This window comes from Microtus oregoni, unplaced genomic scaffold (assembly GCF_018167655.1).
Source record: "Microtus oregoni isolate MIOR12 unplaced genomic scaffold, Mior012 000017F_ref0000208, whole genome shotgun sequence".
NCBI classification, from domain to species: Eukaryota; Metazoa; Chordata; class Mammalia; order Rodentia; family Cricetidae; genus Microtus; species Microtus oregoni.
In genome coordinates, this window is record NW_024543076.1 from 3,796,027 (window position 1) to 3,816,122 (window position 20,096).

General features: G+C 49.8%; 1 protein-coding gene across 1 annotated transcript in view; it reads left to right on the forward strand.

Moving 5' to 3' along the window:
* Positions 1 to 20,096, forward strand: part of Fbxo10 (F-box protein 10) — a 43,267-nt gene that overhangs the window by 20,171 nt on the left and 3,000 nt on the right. The window contains exons 2-10 of the mRNA XM_041667833.1: positions 982 to 1,572; positions 3,849 to 4,682; positions 8,043 to 8,192; positions 10,250 to 10,386; positions 12,310 to 12,380; positions 14,187 to 14,339; positions 15,124 to 15,393; positions 16,486 to 16,799; positions 17,785 to 17,966. Coding sequence (XP_041523767.1) covers positions 988 to 1,572; positions 3,849 to 4,682; positions 8,043 to 8,192; positions 10,250 to 10,386; positions 12,310 to 12,380; positions 14,187 to 14,339; positions 15,124 to 15,393; positions 16,486 to 16,799; positions 17,785 to 17,966 — 2,696 coding nt within the window. The 5' untranslated portion in view covers positions 982 to 987. The remainder of the gene's footprint in view (positions 1 to 981; positions 1,573 to 3,848; positions 4,683 to 8,042; positions 8,193 to 10,249; positions 10,387 to 12,309; positions 12,381 to 14,186; positions 14,340 to 15,123; positions 15,394 to 16,485; positions 16,800 to 17,784; positions 17,967 to 20,096) is intronic.

Consider the following 20,096-nt stretch of genomic DNA (forward strand, 5'->3'; position numbering starts at 1 on the left):
GGTATTAGGTGGAGTCTATCGTAGTGACTTTTCTTGTCATTCTCACCCAATACCTCACAGAAACAAGCTAAAAGAATTGCTTATTTTGGCCCATGGTTTCAGAGTTGACAGTTGCTCCTAACTATGTGTGGTTGGGCAGAACATCAAAACAGAGAGTAAGTGGTAGAACAGGTTTGTTTGTTTGTTTGTCTGTTTTAAGACAGGGTCTCACTACTAGCTCTGACTGTCCTGGAACTCACTGTGTAGACCAGGCTGGCCGCAAACTCAGAGATCCACCTACATCGCCTCCCAAGTGCTGGGATTAAAGGGGTGTGCCGCTATACCTGGTTTATAGAACAGGTTTTTAAGAGGAGAGTTAGTTTTATGTGTAAGTTTGTATGTTCATTTGAGTGCAGGTGCCTGTGGAAACCCGAAGAAGGTGTGGAATCCGCCTGGGGCTGGGATTACAGGTGGTTGTCAGCCACCTGATGTGGGTTTTGGGATCTGAACTCAGATCCTCTGGAAGAGCAGTACATGCATTTAACCTCTGAGCCATCTCTCTGGCCTAAAACAGGTCCTTTACCTCATGACATATGGAAGCAGAGGAAAGGGTATTACTGGAAGAGACCAGGGCAAGATACAGTTCCAAGGACATGTGACCAGGTCCTGCTTCCAGTAGCTGCCCTACCTCTGATGATGCCATCATAGTGTGCATCTATCAAGGGATTAGCACATGGATTAGGTCGGAGTCCTCCTGGCCTTCTTATCCCTGGAACTGCATCACAGAATCCCCCAGAGGCGCGGTTCCCTAATTACTTATCTGCTCTTCATCTACAAGTTAACGACCAAGATTAGCCATTACAGATGCTTGTTGAGGAAGTGGAGCCCTCTGATTGGCTGTGCCTTGTTCACTTGCTCCTCCCTGGGGTCAGGGGTGTTATTTTTAAAAAGGAAACAGTAAAAGGGGGGTAGACAAAATCTTCTTTTGTGTCTTTCCCCCAGGTGATCATGGAAACAGGTGGCCTCCCCCTGGAGCTGTGGCGTGTGATCTTAGCCTACCTGCACCTGCCTGACCTGGGCCGCTGCAGCCTGGTTTGCAGGGCCTGGTATGAGCTGATCCTCAGCCTGGACAGTACCCGCTGGCGGCAGCTGTGTCTGGGCTGCACCGAGTGCCGCCACCCCAACTGGCCCAACCAGCCCGATGTGGAGCCTGAGTCCTGGCGGGAGGCCTTCAAGCAACACTACCTGGCCTCCAAGACCTGGACGAAGAATGCGCTGGACTTGGAGTCCTCCATCTGCTTCTCTCTGTTCCGCAGGAAGAGGGAGCGCCGCACCTTGAATGTTGGGCCAGGCCATGAGTTTGACAGCCTGGGCAGTGCCTTAGCCATGGCCAGCCTCTATGATCGAATCGTGCTCTTCCCAGGTGTGTACGAGGAGCAAGGCGAAATCATCCTGAAGGTACCAGTGGAGATTGTGGGCCAAGGGAAGCTGGGTGAGGTGGCCCTGCTTGCCAGCATTGACCAGCACTGCTCAACCACACGCGTGTGCAATCTTGTCTTCATGCCAGCCTGGTTCTCACCAATCATGTATAAGGTGGGTGCACACTGGGTGCCACCCAGACTTGACCACACAACCGTGCCCTCATCAGTGCGTTTCCCTTTTGGGTTGGAGCTGAGAGTTTAGTAGTTAATTCCTATGCGCACATTCCCGAGAATTGAGCTAGCCGAAAAGCGGGCTCGCGGGTCAGTATAGTACAGAATCGTGCTTCGTACCTCACTTCCTTTAAAGCTGCATTAGAAATGAGACGTGGGCTAAGGACAAAACTTTCTACACCCATTCTGTTCCTAACCAGATCAGCTAGAGCACCGGGTAGAGCAGTGAGGTGGCAGAGTGTGCAGCGTGGTGACAGCAGCATGTCCAGAGAGGGACAGTGGCCCTCAGCACCTGAACCTCATCCTGTGCAGGAGTCATCGCTTCTCAAGGGTACCTGGAGTGAGAGGCCGGAAATGTTAGTCCAGCACGACCTGCGTTAGCACAGAGTGGTCACGTGTGGAGGAGCTGGTGGTCCTGCAGAAGAGCATGGCGCCTGTGCATTGGCGAAATGCACCTCTGACAGCAGGCTTGTCTGTTGTACTGGTCAGCGCCTCACCGACCCTTTGGGTCACTCAGTGTGCACCAGACGTGTGCTTTATGGCCGTATCTCACTTCCTCTTTCCTACAGCCCTGAGAGGAGGTTGCATCCCTTGGCTTTATAGATGAGGGAAACTGAGACCTAACAATGCAACATAACCAAGGTTTCAGGCTTATGAACGGAGCTTGGATCCAAAGCCTTATTAATACTCAAGACAAGCTTCCGTCTAAGCAGACATCTGTGGTGATCAGTAGCTGTGCTGCTTTGGGCAAGTGTGGGAAGTGTTAGCAAAAGTCAGAAACGCTAGTAAGTCTCACAGGTGGGTAATTAGTGAGGTTAGAACTCAAACCAGGTCCTCTGATTTATAAAGTTATATCACGCCAAAGTCTTTGGGAGCCCCAAAGCCTGCTTTTTAGCTCTAGGATGTTTCAGAAGGAATAGCGGGTGTCCCTGTGCTGGTGTGCAGACCTAGGAGTAAAGTTTGCCCTAGAAGCAAGGCTCCCTACCTAACCCTCATGCCTTGAAATTCACTGATAGAAGGCTTCATGTCTTGAAATACATTGATTGCCACAGTGAATGCTCACGTCGGTCTCTGCTGCTGCCTCAGAAGCACAGCTGCCGCCCCTCGTCTTTACAGTCAGCATATGTGAGCGCTGGGTCCATGGCCATCTTCCATCTAAAAAGGCACAGAGGTCTGAGATGTCCTTGCCTGAGAACTGAAAAGGCCAGGACAATATTTCACACAAACAGTGATCTCTTATGAGAATGCCAACACTACTGCGTCTCCAGAAAACTGAGAGGACCAAGGAGGGAACATGGCTTCACCGGCAGCAGGGAAAGTCGTGGAGAGATATGGAAGCACCTAGAGCACCTGGGGTCAGGGATGTCACCCTCCTCCAAAAACTGTCAAGGCAGGTCACTGATAGAGAGGCTTTTAATTGCTCAAGGGGTCATCTGTTTGGGTTGTGGATTAGACTCATTGGATGCTGCTTTATCCTATGGTTGAGATGTAGTAGAGTTTATGCAAATCCAGAAAAGGGTATAAAGCAGTTTGGTCTCCCCAAGCTTAGCTGTCACTCAGGCCCAGGGTCCCAGTCGAATTAACAGGTTCTGTGCTTTCCTGTCCTTCTGTCAGACTCCTGAGGTCCTGTGTCTTTGATCTCAGATCAGCTAACGTCACTGAGTACCGTCTTTTGATTTATAAACTAGCAAGCCCCATGCTACACACAGGAAAGCTGAGGCTTAGCGAGGTGAAGCCGTTTGTCCTGGGTAACGCGGCTGGAAGAGCAGAGCTCTGGTCAGCCGCCAGAGCACACCCCTACCCTGGCAGCAGTCCCTGTCTTTCTCTTTGAAGACAAGACCTGTCATTTGCTCTGCTCCGCCACACACCAGTAGCCACACAGACTGGTCTGTCCTAATGCCTGTGGCTGGGCCAACCCCGTAACCTGTCCCAGTCAAAGGAGTGCTCAGTCCTTCTTGCCAGTTTCTACTGTGCCCTTTAGAAGGATAACAGAATTAGAAGGATGCAATGATTGGCAGTTTTTCTTGTGCCTTTTTGATGCAGACCTATTCCCCAGGTCCTCAGAGTGACAGCTGATGGCCAAACCTTTTACAGGAGAGTAGGAAGTGAAACCAAGGGCCTGGTTTCCATCTCTGTCTCCCTGGAGGAGTAGCTTGGTGATGATCGTCAAAACCAAGGATAGGCTTCTCACCGTATGTTCTCTTTCTTTTCCCCCAGACCACGTCGGGCCACATCCAGTTTGACAACTGCAACTTTGAGAATGGTCACATTCAGGTCCATGGCCCAGGAACCTGCCAAGTGAAATTTTGCACCTTCAAAAACACCCATGTCTTTCTGCACAATGTGCCCTTATGTATGCTGGAAAACTGTGAGTTTGTGGGCAGCGAAAACAACTCTGTAACTGTTGAGGGTCACCCATCGGCAGATAAAAACTGGGCCTACAAGTACCTGCTGGGCCTTATCAAGTCCTCTCCCATCTTGCTTCCTGCAGAAGACAATGAGTTTTTAATGTCCTTGGACCTAGAGAGCCGGGACCAGGCCTGGAGCCCAAGGACCTGCGACATTGTCATCGAGGGCAGCCAGAGTCCTACGAGCCCAGCCTCTAGCTCTCCAAAACCGGACTCCAAGACTGGCTCCCAGGAGGCAGAAGTGGGCAGCGATGGGGAGAGGGTGGCCCAGACTCCAGAGAGCAGCGATGGTGGCCTGAGCCCAAGCGGGGAGGACGAGGATGATGAGCAGCTCACGTACAGACTGTCTTACCAGGTGCAGGGCCCGCGCCCTGTCTTGGGCGGCTCCTTTCTGGGCCCTCCACTACCAGGAGCATCCATTCAGCTGCCCAGCTGTCTAGTGCTGAACTCGCTGCATCAGGAGCTGCAGAAGGACAAGGAAGCCATGGCACTAGCCAGCTCTGTTCAGGGCTGCCTCATCCGCAAGTGCCTCTTCCGGGATGGGAAGGGTGGTGTCTTCGTCTGCTCTTACGGCCGAGCCAAGATGGAAGGAAACATCTTCCGGAACCTGACGTACGCAGTGAGGTGTATACACAATAGCAAGGTACTGTCGAGGACGGACACTGTAGATTCTGGAAGTGCCGGGCCCTAACCACATGAGTCCTTACAGGTCATTGGCATATCACTGTCTCTCCCATATCTGTGTGTGATGGGGCTTTTTTTTTTTTTGCATTTATTTATTTGTTATTTGTACATCATTCCTTCCATGTGTGCCTGCTTGCCAGAAGGGGGCGGAGGTCTACATTATAGATGGCTGTGAGCCACCATGTGGTTGCTGGGAATTGAACTCAGGACCTCTGGAACAGCAGTCACTTCTCTTAACCTCTGAGCCATCTCTCCAGCCCCCCAACTTGCTTTTTATCACAGCAGTAGGAACCTTCATTTAAGACAGTGGGCATGGTACCTTACTCAAAGTGTCTGCCCTGCTTGCCCCCAAGTATGTCCTATCCTGTCATACTTTGGTTGAGGTTTTGTTTTGGAGACACAGTCTCACTGTGTAGGCACAGCTGGCCTCCAGTTCACAGAGATCCTCCTGCCTCTGCCTCCCAAGTGCTGGGATTACAGGGGTGTTCATTCTTCCACACGCACCTCTGCTAGAATTTTACTATAATGAAATAATTTATTAGTAGAGTGATTTATCTTAATATAAAATTATTTAAAACAATACATATGTTTATACTTATTACATATAAGAAATTGTAACAAGAAACACATCCCTTTATGTGGGAGCTACATTGTGTTACACTGTTAAGAGACTTCTTAACATGCGGATTTCTGACCCTCTGGTTTGCTGTAGGAGGTCTTTCTGTTGGGCTACCAGCTCCTCAGTGAGATTTGTTATTATGAAAACTTGACCTTTAGCTTGGCTTGTTCTCAGCTTGTTCTTATAACTTAAATTAACCAGTTTTTAATCATTTACGTTCTACCACGTGCCTTTTTCCCTCTCATTCATTTTGTACGTCTGACTTCCTCTGGGTATGGCTGGCATCTCCTCGTGCACCTACATTCATCCTGAGTTCCTCTCTCTGCCCGGAAGTCCCACCTAACCCGTCATGCCTAACTATTGGCCATTCAGCTCTTTATTAAACAAATCAGGTACTTTAGGCGAATACACATCTTTACAGTGTACAAAAATATTATCCTACAGTCTTTCTCCCTTTTTGTCTAATTAAAAGGAAATTTTTTAATTCTAACAGAGTAAAACTATATACAGTAAGAACAATTGTTAGGTAAGAATTACATTTACAGTGTTCAGTTCATTTGTATTTATTACTCTACTATCTATCCTATGTTGATGAATCCAAAGTTTTATACCTGAACTGCTTTCTATTAACTCGTAATCTCTCCTGCCTCACTATTGGCCTTGCAGTTCCTTATTAAACCAATCAGGTGCCTTAAGCAGAGACAACATCTTTACAGTGTGCCAAAAGATTATCTCACAACAGTTTGGAGAATCAGTAGTTTTTACACACCAGTAGCTACACCAAGAAAGATCCATAGGTAACAAGAGCAGGCATCTTTCTCATAAAAGTGAATCTGTGTGTGCACACATGTGCATGTGCAGGCGTGGACTGAACTCGGGACCCTTCATCCATGCAGCGAGCACTTCACTAACTAAACCATTGCCCCATCACTTAACTAATTTTTTGGTTGTAAATTTTTTTTCGTACCTACTTTTTGTTTTCTGGTTTTCTTTTGTGTGAGACAGAGCCTCACCATATAGCTCAGGCTGACCTCTAGCCTTCCTCCCCTCTCTCCCCAGGGCTGGGACTAAAGGCGTGCGTCATCATACTCAGCTTTAACTAAATAATATTTTTTAAATTAAGACTTGGCCATGGGCTGGAAGTGGTGGCACGTGGCTGTAATGGCTGGCACCTGAGAGGCAGGAAAGCCCCTGAGTTCCAGATGAGGCCGGGCTATACAGTGAGGCTGTGCCTCAAAACACCGTGGGCTGGGGTGTATCTCAGTGATAAGAGTGCTTGCCTCGTAGGTATAAGGGCCTGAGTTTGAACCCTAGCACTGCAAGAAAAAATCATGGGTCTTGGTTTCATAAATGGGAGGGAATCTGGAGGGAGAATCCCTTAGCGCTGTGCTTAGCACTGACTGTGGAATCAGCACTTGCTTGGGCAGGTGGATTTTGATGAAGGCTCAGTGGGAAAGACAGACCCGGAAGTGACTGCTATGGGCTAGGGCCGTGACTCAGTCGGTAGAGCGCTTGCCTAGTACGCAGGAAGTGCCAGGTTCACTGTCTAGCACTACATAAAGTAGTGTGTGGTGGTGCAGCCCTGTGATCCCAGGACAGGTGGGTCCCTGGAGATGAAGTCATTGTTGGCCACAGAGTGAGTTCGAGGTCAGTCTGGGCTACATAACACTTTTTACAGCAAGCTCAAAAGCATGAAGTTTGAAGATGAATGGGGAAAAAAATTTAAAAAAGGACATGACTGCTCCTAGGTATGGGGGAGGTGCAGGTTTATTGTAGGTAAAAAGGAGAATAGGCAAAGGCAGGGACATCTAGGAGAGTCCAGAGTGGCCCTGAGTTGGACATTGTGAGGAAGAGGGGAGGGCCAGAAGACCAAGACGTCAGGAGGGTAAAGGGTAGACAAAAAGGGAAAAAAGATTGGGTGACCAAAATGTCTGGTATACAGGGAAGAAAAATGAGGAAGGGTAGCCCAGTCTCTGGGCTGGAGAAGTTTAGGATAGGTGGCGGGGTATGGGGCCAAAAGAACCCCATGACAGGGACTAAGGGATGCTGAGAGAACCTGGTGGCAAGTCCACTTGATATGTTAAGTAGGCACCCAGGTTAGCTGATTGTCCTGGGTTTGGGACCTAACAAAGACAGCTTGGCTTGCTCTGTAAGCTTCTCTCCACCCCATGAGCCCAGGGCCAGGCTTCTGAGCTTTAGAAAAGCTCTGGCTCGAAGTACATAGTGCACAAGGAAGTGTCGCAGTGTATAGGGAGATGGTGTCCTCTGAAACGAGACTGGAAGATTGGGTGCACAGAGAGGCACCCCTCTTACAAACTGTGAACTGCTGGGACTGTGTGGGAAGGAAAAAACTTGCATGCTCTTCTTGTAGGGTTTGTTATGATTACTACACAGTGTGTGTGTGTGGTGCGTGTGAGTGTGTGTGTACATGTTTGTGTATGCGTGTGTGTGCACATGCAGATGACCGTGTGTATGTGATGTGTGTGCACATGTGTATTCCGTGTGTGTGTGCGTGCGCACATGCACACGTACCGCAGCATGAGTGTGGAGGTCCAGACAACTCCTCTCCTCTCACTATCCTGGGAAGTGAACTTGTGTTGTCAGGCTTGTCAGCAAGTGCATTACCCCCTAAACCATCTCCTCTGATAGTTTTTGACCATCCTTTGACCAAAGAAATGTTTTGTTCTCTCTTCTGCTTAGATTGTCATGCTCAGGAATGACATTTACCGCTGCCGGGCATCAGGCATCTTTCTTCGATTGGAGGGTGGAGGCTTGATCGCTGGCAACAACATTTACCACAACGCAGAGGCTGGTGTGGACATTCGGAAGAAATCCAACCCACTCATCCTGGTACTTTTCTCTATCCTCTTGGCATTTAGCCTGGTCTCATTTTCTAGAACCCTTGTCTGAGGATGTTTAAGTAGTTCAGATTGGTTCCTGCCCGTTTTTGTGTGTCCTCATGACTTCTTTCTAGGTGTCTGAGCGATGACTTTGGACAAGTCCCTTCCTGAGATCGTCCCACCAATAGGAAAAAGATGGGCTGGACAGGACGTTTCTCAGCACCTCCTCAGAACTCATATGTCTGGCTCTGAAACTGATTCTGTCCTAAATGGCATGTGAATCTAAAACTAAAGCCAGTCTGCTCGGTCATTCTTTGTCAGAAAGGACAGGGATACTTTATCCTCCGGGGGATTTTGTAAGCGTGAGAGCTTGGGAAGTCTGGTTTTGCTTTATTTTTGTTATGAGGTTTTTAGAATGATGCAGACAGGTTCTCTTGCAATTCAAGCTGGCATCATACCAGGTGAAGCTGATGTGAACTCTTAATCCTTCTGCCTCTGCCTCCTGAGCTTTGAGGATTATAAACCTGACTTGCAATTAGGGTTTTTCCAGCATAAAAACTACATAAAATCCTTGCATATGTGGCCCGGGAGATGGCTCAGTTGATGCCATGCTTGCTCTGCAAACGTGAAGTCTTAAGTTCAGCGTTCACAGGCAACAATAGGCATGGGGAGCTGGAGAAACGGCTCAGTGGTTTAGAGCTCTTAACTGCTCTTCCGGAGGAACTGGGTTCAGTTCCTAGCAGCCACATCAGGCAACTCTCAACTTCTATAACTCCAGCTTCAAGGAATTGCATACACCTGCTCACATATGGCACACACATGTGCACGTACACACAAACTTAAGAAGAGGCATGGTGCTACACCCCTGTAATCCTCACTTTGGGGAGGTGGAAACTGGAAGGTCCCTGGGATTTACTGGACAGCGGGTCAAGTTTAGTTGGCAAGTTCCAGCTCACGGGAGAGGCCAAGCCTCAAGATAAGGTTCAGAGTGATGCAAACCAACACAGCATCAGCCTCTGGTCCCTATGTTCATGTACACATCCATACATGTGCACAAACACAAGTATCATATACACAAATCCTTGCCTGTGTGACCGTTATACTAGAGACTCGTTCCCTCTCTGTTCTGACTTTTCCAGTGATTTCAGGAACTGGGGAATTATGAGCTTAGAATGTGAGGCTTGTTTATGTACCAGATGCTTCTAAAGTTCTCTGTAGCTATTAGTCATTCTGTGAAATAGAATGATTTTCTAGGGGGAGACGTGGGGTGCAGAGGGTAAAGGACCTTGCTGGCAACTAACAGGGCTGGGGTTTGAGTTCAGACAGTCTAAACTCAGGATTGATGTTCTTAGCTCGTTCTAGCCAAACTGGCCATGAAAACACAGAGAGAATCCATAACTCTGGATTAAAAAGACACACCCAGCCAGTGACTTCTGCCCATCCCTTCCCCTCACGGGGCCTCTGCTGTGCAGCTGGTGGGTAATGCACTGCCTCCACATAGGAGTTCCCGACGTTGCCAGAAAGATGCGCAGAGTCTGCGGGCAGTGGGGTGGGCAGCTTCAGCAGACAGAGTGGGGTCTGCCAGCAGTGGGGTGGGCTGCTTCAGCAGGCAGAGCAGAGTCCAGGCTTAATGAGATGAGGCAGGGAAGTCCTGTCATATATACCTACCTCTCTAAGCTTCTCAGTCTTTTGCGGGAGAGGTTTGGACACTTTGCATAGCCTCCTTTCTTGGGAAAAAAAAAGCACAGACACCCCCCCCCCAACAGCAAAGGCCATATAGCCGTGTTATCTCCACACTCTGCCCGCTGTTGGCATTCTCACACGTGTGCAAGGAAGGCAGCTCCATAGCTTAGCCCCTGTGTTGTGTGCCCGGGAACGTGTGATGGTGTTCTTGTGGCCATGGCCATCTTGGTGCACTGTCTGCACCCCGACATGCCGGCTCTGCCTGCACCCCGACATGCCGGATCTGCCTGTACCCCGACATGCCGGCTCTGCCTGCACCCCGACATGCCGGATCTGCCTGCACCCCGACATGCCGGATCTGCCACATCTCCCTTTCACTTGCAGTGTAACCAGATCCACCACGGTCTCCGGTCTGGTATTGTTGTCCTTGGCAATGGGAAAGGCGTCATCAGGAACAACCAAATCTTTTCAAATAAGGAGGCAGGCATTTATATCCTGTACCACGGAAATCCAGTTGTGAGGTAGGCACCGCTCTGCCCAGACTCTCTGGCTCTTCCACGGTCCCTGACTCCCCTTCTCTGTGCCTTTCTTCCATTTGAAAGCCTGTTTGTTTACTACAGTGGTGCTGCAAAAAAGTCTTCATCTATAGTCCCACCGCAGTAACACAGCTGCCCGGTGTTTCTGTCTTCCTTCCAGCGAGCTGCGTGCAGGCATTCTGTTTGGCAGACACTACTGTGCACTTCCAGCAGAGATAACAAAGGCAAGCAGGTGCCAGCTGTTTTTCAGGAGCTGACTCTAGTCTGGAATGAGAAAAGGCACTTGCTAGAAAGCCTGACAAACAGTTTGAGCCTAGGGACTCACATGATAGAAAGGGAGAACCGACTATTTCAGGTTGTTCTCTGACTTCTATAGGTGTGCTGTTACATATGTGCTCAGACATACAGACACATGATAAATGAATGAATGAGCAAATGAACAAATGAATGAATATATAAAAGAAGATGACCCTGACCTCCACATGAATGCATGCTGTGATCTTTCTGTGCTGTAGGTCATCAGGAGGAAGCGAGGGACAGTATTGGGTATGTCTGCCATCCTAGCAGTAGTTGGGACAGACTGTGACAGGCACCATGATGCTGTCCAGAGGAAAGATTCATTCTGACTAAGACCATGTAGGAAGGCCTTTTACTGGAAGCACCTTTCGAGTTGGAGGAAAAGCCCAGCATGCACCAGGCCCTAGAAGGCTCAGTCTTCAACTAAAGAGGAGGAGGAGAAAGAGGACATACCTGAAATCTTAAATCTGGGGGGGACTTGAACCCTCTTGGAGCTGTCATGCTATTCCTAGGAAGAAGAAGAGAGGAGACAGCAGCACAGAGCCAGGCGCCCTCTACAAGAGCAGCAAGTGCTCGGCCACCTCTCCGGTCCCAACTAGTGTTTTAGCTTGAGGCTGTTCCAGTGGGTCAGTGCCTTGTGGGCACTGTAGCATGACCTTCTGTACCCACAGGTCCACCTCTTTCTCTGCTGTGCAGCGTAAGAGGGGAAAGAAACGGCAGAGAGCCTTGTGCTGATGGAGACAGGCCTGTGCCAGCTGAGTTGCAGAGGGTGGACTAAGATTTTGAGCGGAAGTCTCAGCTGTCGGAGCTTTAGGAAAGCTGGCGTTGGTGTGCAGCAGATGTGCACAGTGGTGCCTTCCCTGCCCTTTCCATAGGAGTTTGTCTAAATGTTATTGCATGATATTTACCTGTGTCACTTGGGGAGATTCCAGCTCATACCCATACCATTGTTCTCCATGTCTTATCGAGTCCTACTTTCAGATAGTATCCCATGGCTGAAGACCACTTATGTAAGCATGATGTGTGGACATAGAGTACCTCGCTTGTGCTGGGAAACATTAGAGTTTCGAAGGAAGGCTCTCAAGTCAGCGCTACTGCTTTTTAAGGCACGGTCATCTGAGAGGACAGGCTGTGCTTTTCCCTCCATGTTTATTTATTTAGGAATGGGGTCAACGGTGGGGACGGGAGGGGACACAAGAGTCTGAGATCCCCAGCTGAAGCACCATAGCACTGAGAGCTGTGGAGCTCTGATCATCCTAAGAAAGCTTGGTATAGCATCCTAGAAATTCTTCCTGCCACCAAGACTTGCCTGGTGGCACATGCACCATGGCCACATCTGTATGGATGGCTTGTGTGTTGACTGATGCAGTACAGAAAAGCCACAGAGAGTTGGACATCATAGTGCTTAGTTCCGGGTCAAGCTATCCCAGGTCAGATAAGAATTTCCAAGTACTTAGTTTATGGGATTTCAAAAAGTGGCACACACTCACGTGCACACACGCACACACACACACTATAACAGGTAACATTTTGAAAATGTTTTAAAGGAAGGGACTTTGAAGCATGATGTAGGCGCCTTTGTCTCACGTCTTTCCCTGTCTTCTGTTTCAGTGGAAACCACATCTTCAAGGGACGCGCAGCTGGCATCGCAGTGAATGAAAATGGCAAGGGCCTCATCACAGGTATATGATAGGAACTACTGGAACCATAGCCAGCCAGTGCAGGTGACAGCCAAGCCACCATCCCCTGGCATCACCCCCACCGCTTCAGGCCCTTAAGCCACTCTTTCGCTTACCCCAGACCTCCTTCTGTGATTAGCAGGTGGGCATTCAGGGGTGCCAGTTCTGTGGGGGGGTCGTGCTTTTCATAGGAGGACCCAGCATAGCACTGGGGAGTAGCATCTCTGACAGATGCTGGCCAGCTAGCTCACACTTCCAGCTGCACCAATTAAACAGCTGTCTGAGGTTTCCATACTTTTGTGTGAGCTTCTGCCTGCTCTGCAAATCTGTCTGTCCAATTCTTACGTATCTGTTTTGTCTCATCTCATACCACTTGCTGTGGGAAGCCTGCCCTAACTCTCCTCATCCACAGATAATGCCCACTGTGCCCAGGACACTTCCTCTATTGTACATTTTACAGAATTTCGTAGTGTTGTTTTGTCTGTCTTCTCTGGTACTAAGCAAAGGTCATATCTGCCTGGTATATCACTGGAGCCTGGGATTTTTTTTTTCTTTTGGTTTTTTGAGACAGGGTTTCTCTGTGAAGTCTTGGCTGTTCTGGAACTCAATCTGTAGACCTGGCTGACCTCAAACTCAGAGAGTTAATCTGCCTGCCTCTAGGATTAAAAGCATGCACCACCACCACCCAGTGTGGAGCCTGGGATCTTGATTGCATGTAACTATCATTTACCAAATACTCATAACTCAGTTGGAGGCCACTTGCCTAGCATGTGTGTGGCCATAGATTCGATCCTAGAATTGCAAAAAAGAAAACAAATGAACAAAACCACTATTGAGAATCAACTGTGTGTAGCCCTTGTTTCAGGAGCTGGGTATGGGGTGACAAAGGAAACAGATGGCAGCTCTGCTCTGGGGAATTGACAGTTTATAAGGCAGTGCATGGAAATAACTGAAAGCATATGCGGACAAACAAAACTGCCCAGTTATCTGTATGAGGCGTTGGGAGGACTGTGTGGACTCTTGAAGTCGTGATCGTGGTAGACTTCAGGGTGACGCGAAATCCAGAACCTGAGCAGTAGGAGTCCAGAGAAACAGCTCCATGTGCAGGGCTACCTGTGCAAACAGCCTTTCACACCTAAGCGGGACTGCTCGTAGGATGGAGTGTGCAAGCGAGGGGTGGCGATAGGGTTGGAGAGGCAGGAAAGGCTATCACACAGGGAAGTGTCCTGCTTCCTAGAACCACGTCTGCCTTGTCACTGTGCTGAGGCAGCAGTGTTTTTGTTTTTGTTTTGTTTTTCAAGACAGGGTTTCTCTGTGGCTTTGGAGCCTGTTCTGGAACCAGGTCTCGAACTCACAGAGATCCGCCTGCCTCTGCCTCCCAAGTGCTAGGATTAAAGGCGTGCGCCACCACCACCCAGCTTGAGGCAGCAGTGTTTAGGACCACCTTTCTGATGTGAGACTCTCCTACCAAGTCCTAGGAGAGGAGGTAGCTCCCAGGGATGGGGCAGGCCTAGGCTGAGGACTAGCATATGGAAATGGGGGGAGGTTTTCCTCATCTGTCTCAAGGCTGCGGGGTAGAGTGAGTGGAGACACAGGAATGTACAAGAGGAACACAGACTTTGTCCTTGGGAAAGGGGGTGAGTCCCTGAAACACCAGTGGGTAAGTTTCAGGGTGCTGACTGCTGGCAGCATAGGTGTGCGTGCCCTGCTCTGGGGAGGGTTGGGAGTGCTTTCTTTTAACTGTCCTCGCCATCATGGCCTGCCCTGGAGGTGGCTCTGGGGTTCTGACCTTTCCACATCTCCCCATAGAAAATGTCATCCGTGAGAACCAATGGGGAGGGGTAGACATCCGCCGTGGCGGCGTCCCGGTCCTCAGGAGCAACCTCATCTGCTTTGGCTACTCGGACGGTGTGGTCGTGGGTGATGAAGGCAAAGGACTGATAGAGGGAAACACCATCTATGGTGAGGAGGGTGATCCTGTCCCGTGGTCTGCAGGAGGCCCAGGTCTCAGCTTCAGCTAGTGGGTTCTGAGAAGGCAGTCAGTTTCTCCAGACCTCAAAAACCTCCCTGGCAGAACAGACGTGTGTAATCTCGGGCCTTTTAGCAGGGGTCTCCTCTTCTACCTCCTGACCCACATTAAGCCCAGAGGTCAACAAGCAGTGCTCCAGCTCCTTGTAAAATAGTAAAAGGCAGGGAGCTGTCTGCCACAGTGGCCCGTGTAAGCTCCAACTCTTGGGCATCTAACTCCTCCCGTCCCTTTAATGCAAACAGTGGAAGATTTAACATAAAAACAGGGTTATTTAAAAAAAATACTGTTCTCACCATGTGACTTTAAGCAAAGCCTGAGCATTTCTGGCCTGGATCTAATATCTGTGGCTCTGTTACTCAAGCCTAACTCTGTGTGCTTTGTCAGCCATCAGCCCCAACTTAAAGATGAGGGCCCTGAGGCACACAAGTCCGGTTACTCACTCAGGATCCCAGCTAGGAAGTGGTAGGACTGGGGTTCACACTGAGCCTGCTCCCTCCTCGCAGAGGCCTTGGTGTCCCCTTGGCAGTTCTTGGAGCACTTCACATCCTAGAAAGTGAGGTGAATTGGTCATTGTCCCTTGCATATGCGGGAGAAGCCCATAGCCAGAGCTATGGGGCGACTTGCCTCAGTACCTTTTACTTCCCCTTTTGGGGTGACACTGGGTGCTGCATCACCTATCCTTGGGTGCCGGTGACAGGCTCTTTTCTGTGACCCCAGCTAACAAAGGCTGTGGTGTGTGGATGATGTCCTCCAGCCTGCCCCATGTCACTAGCAACCATGTGAGCTACAACGGCCTGTATGGAGTGGCAGTGTTCAGCCAGAAGGATGGCTCCGGTGAGTTCCCTGGAGGCTACGGGGCCCAGGAGAACTTCAGTGAGGATGGGGACGCCATCCTCTGGGAGACAGAGCTGGAGAAAGAGGACGACCCACTGCGCAGGCCCATCACCATAGCTCTTGTGGAGTCCAACAGTATTAATCACAATGGAGGTGAGTGTGCTCCAGCCCCTGTGGTGACCTTCATGGCTTCCTCTGTCCTGGGGCTCTCCATGCACTGGCCCAACCTATCCTTCTAGCTCCGTTAGCTACCCAGTTATTACTCAGCCCCTGGACTTTCCCCCAGACTCAAATCCATCTCTTCTTACCTCTGCCCCACTGACTTCACTAATGTGTCGCTTTTGCCTGAGATTCACTTTCTCCCTATACATCCCACACCAGCGAGGACTTCCTGACTGCAGACACATCCCCTCATCCTGTCTTCCTTGGACTTGTGCCCTAACCCATACCTAATGACATGGGGTCATAAAGTCTTAGTTGGCTTTACTTTTATGTGTGTGAGTGTTTTACCTGCGTGTGTATCTGTATACCACATTCATGAGGAATGCTCACGGAGGTCAGAAGAGGGCGCTGGATCCCTCTGGAAATGCCCTTACAGATGGTTGTGAGCTGATGAGAGGATGTAGGTGCTAGGACTCAAACCCAGGTGCTCTATAAGAGCAGCAGGTGCTTTTAACCAGCAAGCCATCTCTCCAGCCCCATCCCATGGCGTATTCCATGGGGTAAGACTCACCAGTGCTGATGGAGGAACAGAACAGATTCATGGGCCCTGGAAGGCTCTTTCCTCTGGAGTGACGTGGAGCAGTGAGATCAGTTACAGCAGCCCCAGGGGAGTGAGTTCTGCCAGCACACCCCCAGGAGTGAATTCCTTTCGTGAAGCTTTGCTGCCTGGTAGCCATGTAAGGTGACTCCTGCAAGCTAGGGAACCGCACAGGTGTCACCAAGAGGCTGGCCCACGCTGCTTTTGAACCAGCCTGGGTCTCGTCTTCCACGCCGCCTCTTCAAGGCGTTGTCACTGTCCCTTTGCTAGGCTGTAGGAGACCTGGGGTGGGAGCTCGGGCAGGAGGACCGTTGAACACAAGGAGTCCTCTTACAGCCTGTGTTCCTGGCCACCTTAGCAGGAATTCTGCGCCTCTTCCCTACCATCCTGGAGTGCACACTCGAGGCGATGCTGCTCCTTCTGGCTGGTATTGTCAGAACTGACTCCAGGATCTCCTGTGCTCTTCCCACTCCCACACTCTGCAGCGTCAGGACTCTTTGTCCAGAGCAGTGAGGCGCTGCAGGTTGTCACCAATGTGATCCATGCCAATGGGGACAGAGGCATCACCATTGTTCAGAGCAGCCAGCTCACACGAGTGACCAACAACAGCATCTCCTGCAACCGCCAGAGTGGGGTCAAGGTCGAAGCCCATTGCAAAGTGGAGCTCCGGGGCAACGGTATCTATGACAACAGAGGCCACGGCATCATTACCAAGGGTGACAGTACTGCTGTAGTGGAAAATGACATCATTGGCAACCGGGGCAGTGGACTGCAGTTGCTGCCCAGGTCTGACACTAAGGTAAGCATATGATGTGTCTGATGCAAAGTACCAACAGGGCTCAGACCTGACTTGCGCACTTTGCTGAGAAACAGAACCCTCAGCACTCAGGGCTGTAACGAGAATCAGAACTCAGTCTGGACAGCATGGTCCGCAGAGGGGGAGCTTCACAGAGGAGGAGCTTCTTTCCAGAGGGGTGCATATAAACTGGGCCCCAAAGGATGAACAAGAGTTTCTCAGCAGGAAGCCAAAAGAGTCATGGTGCTGGAACCTTCTGGGTGTCTTCTTGTCTCTGGGTCAAAGTCCCTGCTGTTGCAGCTCTTTCGCTGACAGCATAAGCTTGCACTCGACAGCTATGCAGTAGGCACTTACCAGGAGAGAGCCCTAGGCCTTTGCACACCTCTGGTCTGTGTGGGGCGGCCTCTTAGCCATTCGTATGCTTCAGCCTGACTGTCACATTTTTAAGGAAGACTTGCTGAGTCGCCCAGGCTATCTGAAGCGCTTTCTTTTGGACTTTTCAGGCACCCACCCACAACCTCCCCCCCACTTCTCATTGTTTCCTGTTTCCTTACCTGTCCTGGCACGTGACCATGAGCTCTGAGCACCTTTTAGGTAAAGCACTGCATGGTACTAGGGCTTCACAGTAGAGCCAAACAGATAGGGCTGCCACCCTGTGGATTATCCCTCTACTCCGCCCTCTTTCTCCCAGCATTCAGTTTAGTTTTCCCCACCTAGCTCTATTCCCTGGACAGGCCCAAAACAGTTTCTTTATTAACCAATGGTATTCACAGCATACAGAGGGAAGAATTGTCCCCAGCTCGGCCCTCCTACAGCCTATCCATCAACTCTAGGACACTAGTGGCTCCACCAGGCTGGCCTCTGTGCCCCACCCCGAGCTTCCCTTGCTCCATCTGACCTCTTCAACACACTTAGACTCCATGGTTTCCTAGCAGTAACTCACCTGCCCAACTTCCAATCTGTGAGTCTCTGTGGCTGCTTCTTCCAGGTCCTGAAGAACCGGATCCACTCCTTCCGCGCCTATGGCATTGCAGTGCGGGGCCGTGCTAAGGCCCTGGTGCAGGAGAACATCATCTTCCAGGGCAAGACCAACAAGACCATCTTCCAGCAGATCACTAACAACCGAGAATGCATCATGCAGAACAATAAGTTCCTGGTCTTCAAGAAGAAGTAAGTGAGCTATGGAGATGGCCCCCAGGTAGAGCACTTGCCATGTGAGCACAGGGACCCGAGCTTGATGCTGGCTATGTTGTCTTGAATCTGCTCCTTCAGTTAGCCAAATGCAGCGTAGTTGGCCTGGTGCATTGCTGTGAGTCGCTCGTTGTTTCCATTCCTCCTTTTAGGCTAAGCGTACAAAGCAGTGGATTGTTATGGCATCTCCACACAGGTGTCGTTAGCACAGTGCTCTCCCACTGCCTGTCCTTGCTCCTGCTGCACGCCTCTTGCTGGCCACCCTTGTTCTCCTAAGATAGTCCCCCACTTTCTTTTCAGAAATTTTCTGTTCTGGATAATTGATTGGTTACCATAGCCCTCTAAGATAGGAATACAAACAAAACATTGGGATATGGTTCATGCCTTTATTCACTGGGAGGCTGATTCAAGAGGATCACCAAGTATGAGGTCAGCCCGAGTTGGAATATCTCAAAAAAAAAAAAAGTGTGAAGATCGTTTGGATGTATTTGAAAATATGACGAATGCCATCTAGTTCTCAAGGCCTGAATGGCATCCAGAGGTTGGCAGTGTTACTAATTCTCTTCTGCTACCTGTTTGTGAGTGGGCTCTGGGAAACTGTCATTACTTTAACCTCATAAATGACCCTGAGTGTTTTAGAGAAGTTGCAAGCTCAGTATTCGGCAGTAAGTTTTGTTAGAACATAGTTCATTTGCTGGTGCCTCGCCTCAGTGTTCTCACACACAGTTGCAGCCCAGCTGTAAAAACAAGGCAGTATAAACTACCATAGGGTCTCTGTCGCTGTGCAGAGACACCCTGACCGTGCGACTGTTATAGAGGGGCTGGCTGACAGTCCAGATGTTTAGTTCATTGTCCTAACGGTGGGGAGCACAGCAGCACGCAGACAGATGTGCTGGAGAGGTAGCCGAGAGCTCTTCATCCAGATGTGAAGGCAGCAGGAAGAGAGTGTGAGACACACTGGGTCTGGCTTGAGCATATGAAACCTCAAAGCCCAGCTAGGGCTTTTTACTACTCCAACAAGGCCACACCTTCTAATAGTGCCACTCCCTGTGGGCCTTTGGGAGCCATTTTCTTTCAAATGCCCACATTCCACTCCCTGGCCCCATTAGGCTTCTCACCATATCATGATGCAGAAATACATTATGTCCAACTTTAAAAGTCCCCGTAGTCTGTAACAGTCTCAACTGTCTTTCAAAGTCCCAAGTTTCTTCTGAGACTCATGTAATCTCTTAACTGTAATCCCCTGTAGAATCAAAATGATTCTACTTCCAACATATAATGGCACAGGGTATACATTACCATTCTAAAAGGGAGCATAGGGCGTTTTCCCAGCATGTGGTACTGAGCCGTGGGAAAAGCAGACCCCCTTGGTGGGAAACCTCCATAATGTTAGGAATAATCTTAAGATGAGCCTCTCTGCCAATGCAAATAATTCCAATCAGACAAAATTAGACCGAATTAATGCCCACGTTTACTGCAGTGCTCCTGGATGGCGGGGAAAGAGCGGGGAGACACAGAACCCAAAGACCATGTGTTCTTTTTCTTGGCCCAGCCTAAATAGCCTGTGGGAGTGGTCCTGTGGGGAGGGGTCAGCGCTTGGTGGGCTTTCCCGGAGCTGGAGTCTGAACCAAGGCAACTCCCAGGGGGAGGGGGGCCTGAGATGGAGCTTTCTGCTCCATTGGCACTGCATTGGCGCCCTAAGGATGAATGCCAGGGCCTGGGGTGACGCTTCCAATCACTGTCTATCTCCTCGAACACAGGACTTAGCTTCATTCTACTTCCTGGTGCCCCTTTTCACCTCAAGCTGTACATTTTGTGTTTTTCTTTGCTCAGCTTTCTCCTCTTCATTATAGATCTGTGTAAGAGTGAACACTAGTGACCGCAGAACACAGTCAATACTAGGCTGTTTTGAGATTTCCTCTGCCAGAACATTTTATCCCAAACTCTTCAATTTAGCCTCAGGTAGATTTTTTAGACAAGGGCAAAAAGCAGCTATATTCTTAGCCATAATAGCACAAGACTGGTCTCTAGGCCACACAGAAATATTCTCCTCGGAACCCTCTTGAGCCAGGCACCCACAGTTCAAATCACCCCCAGCACCACTGTCCT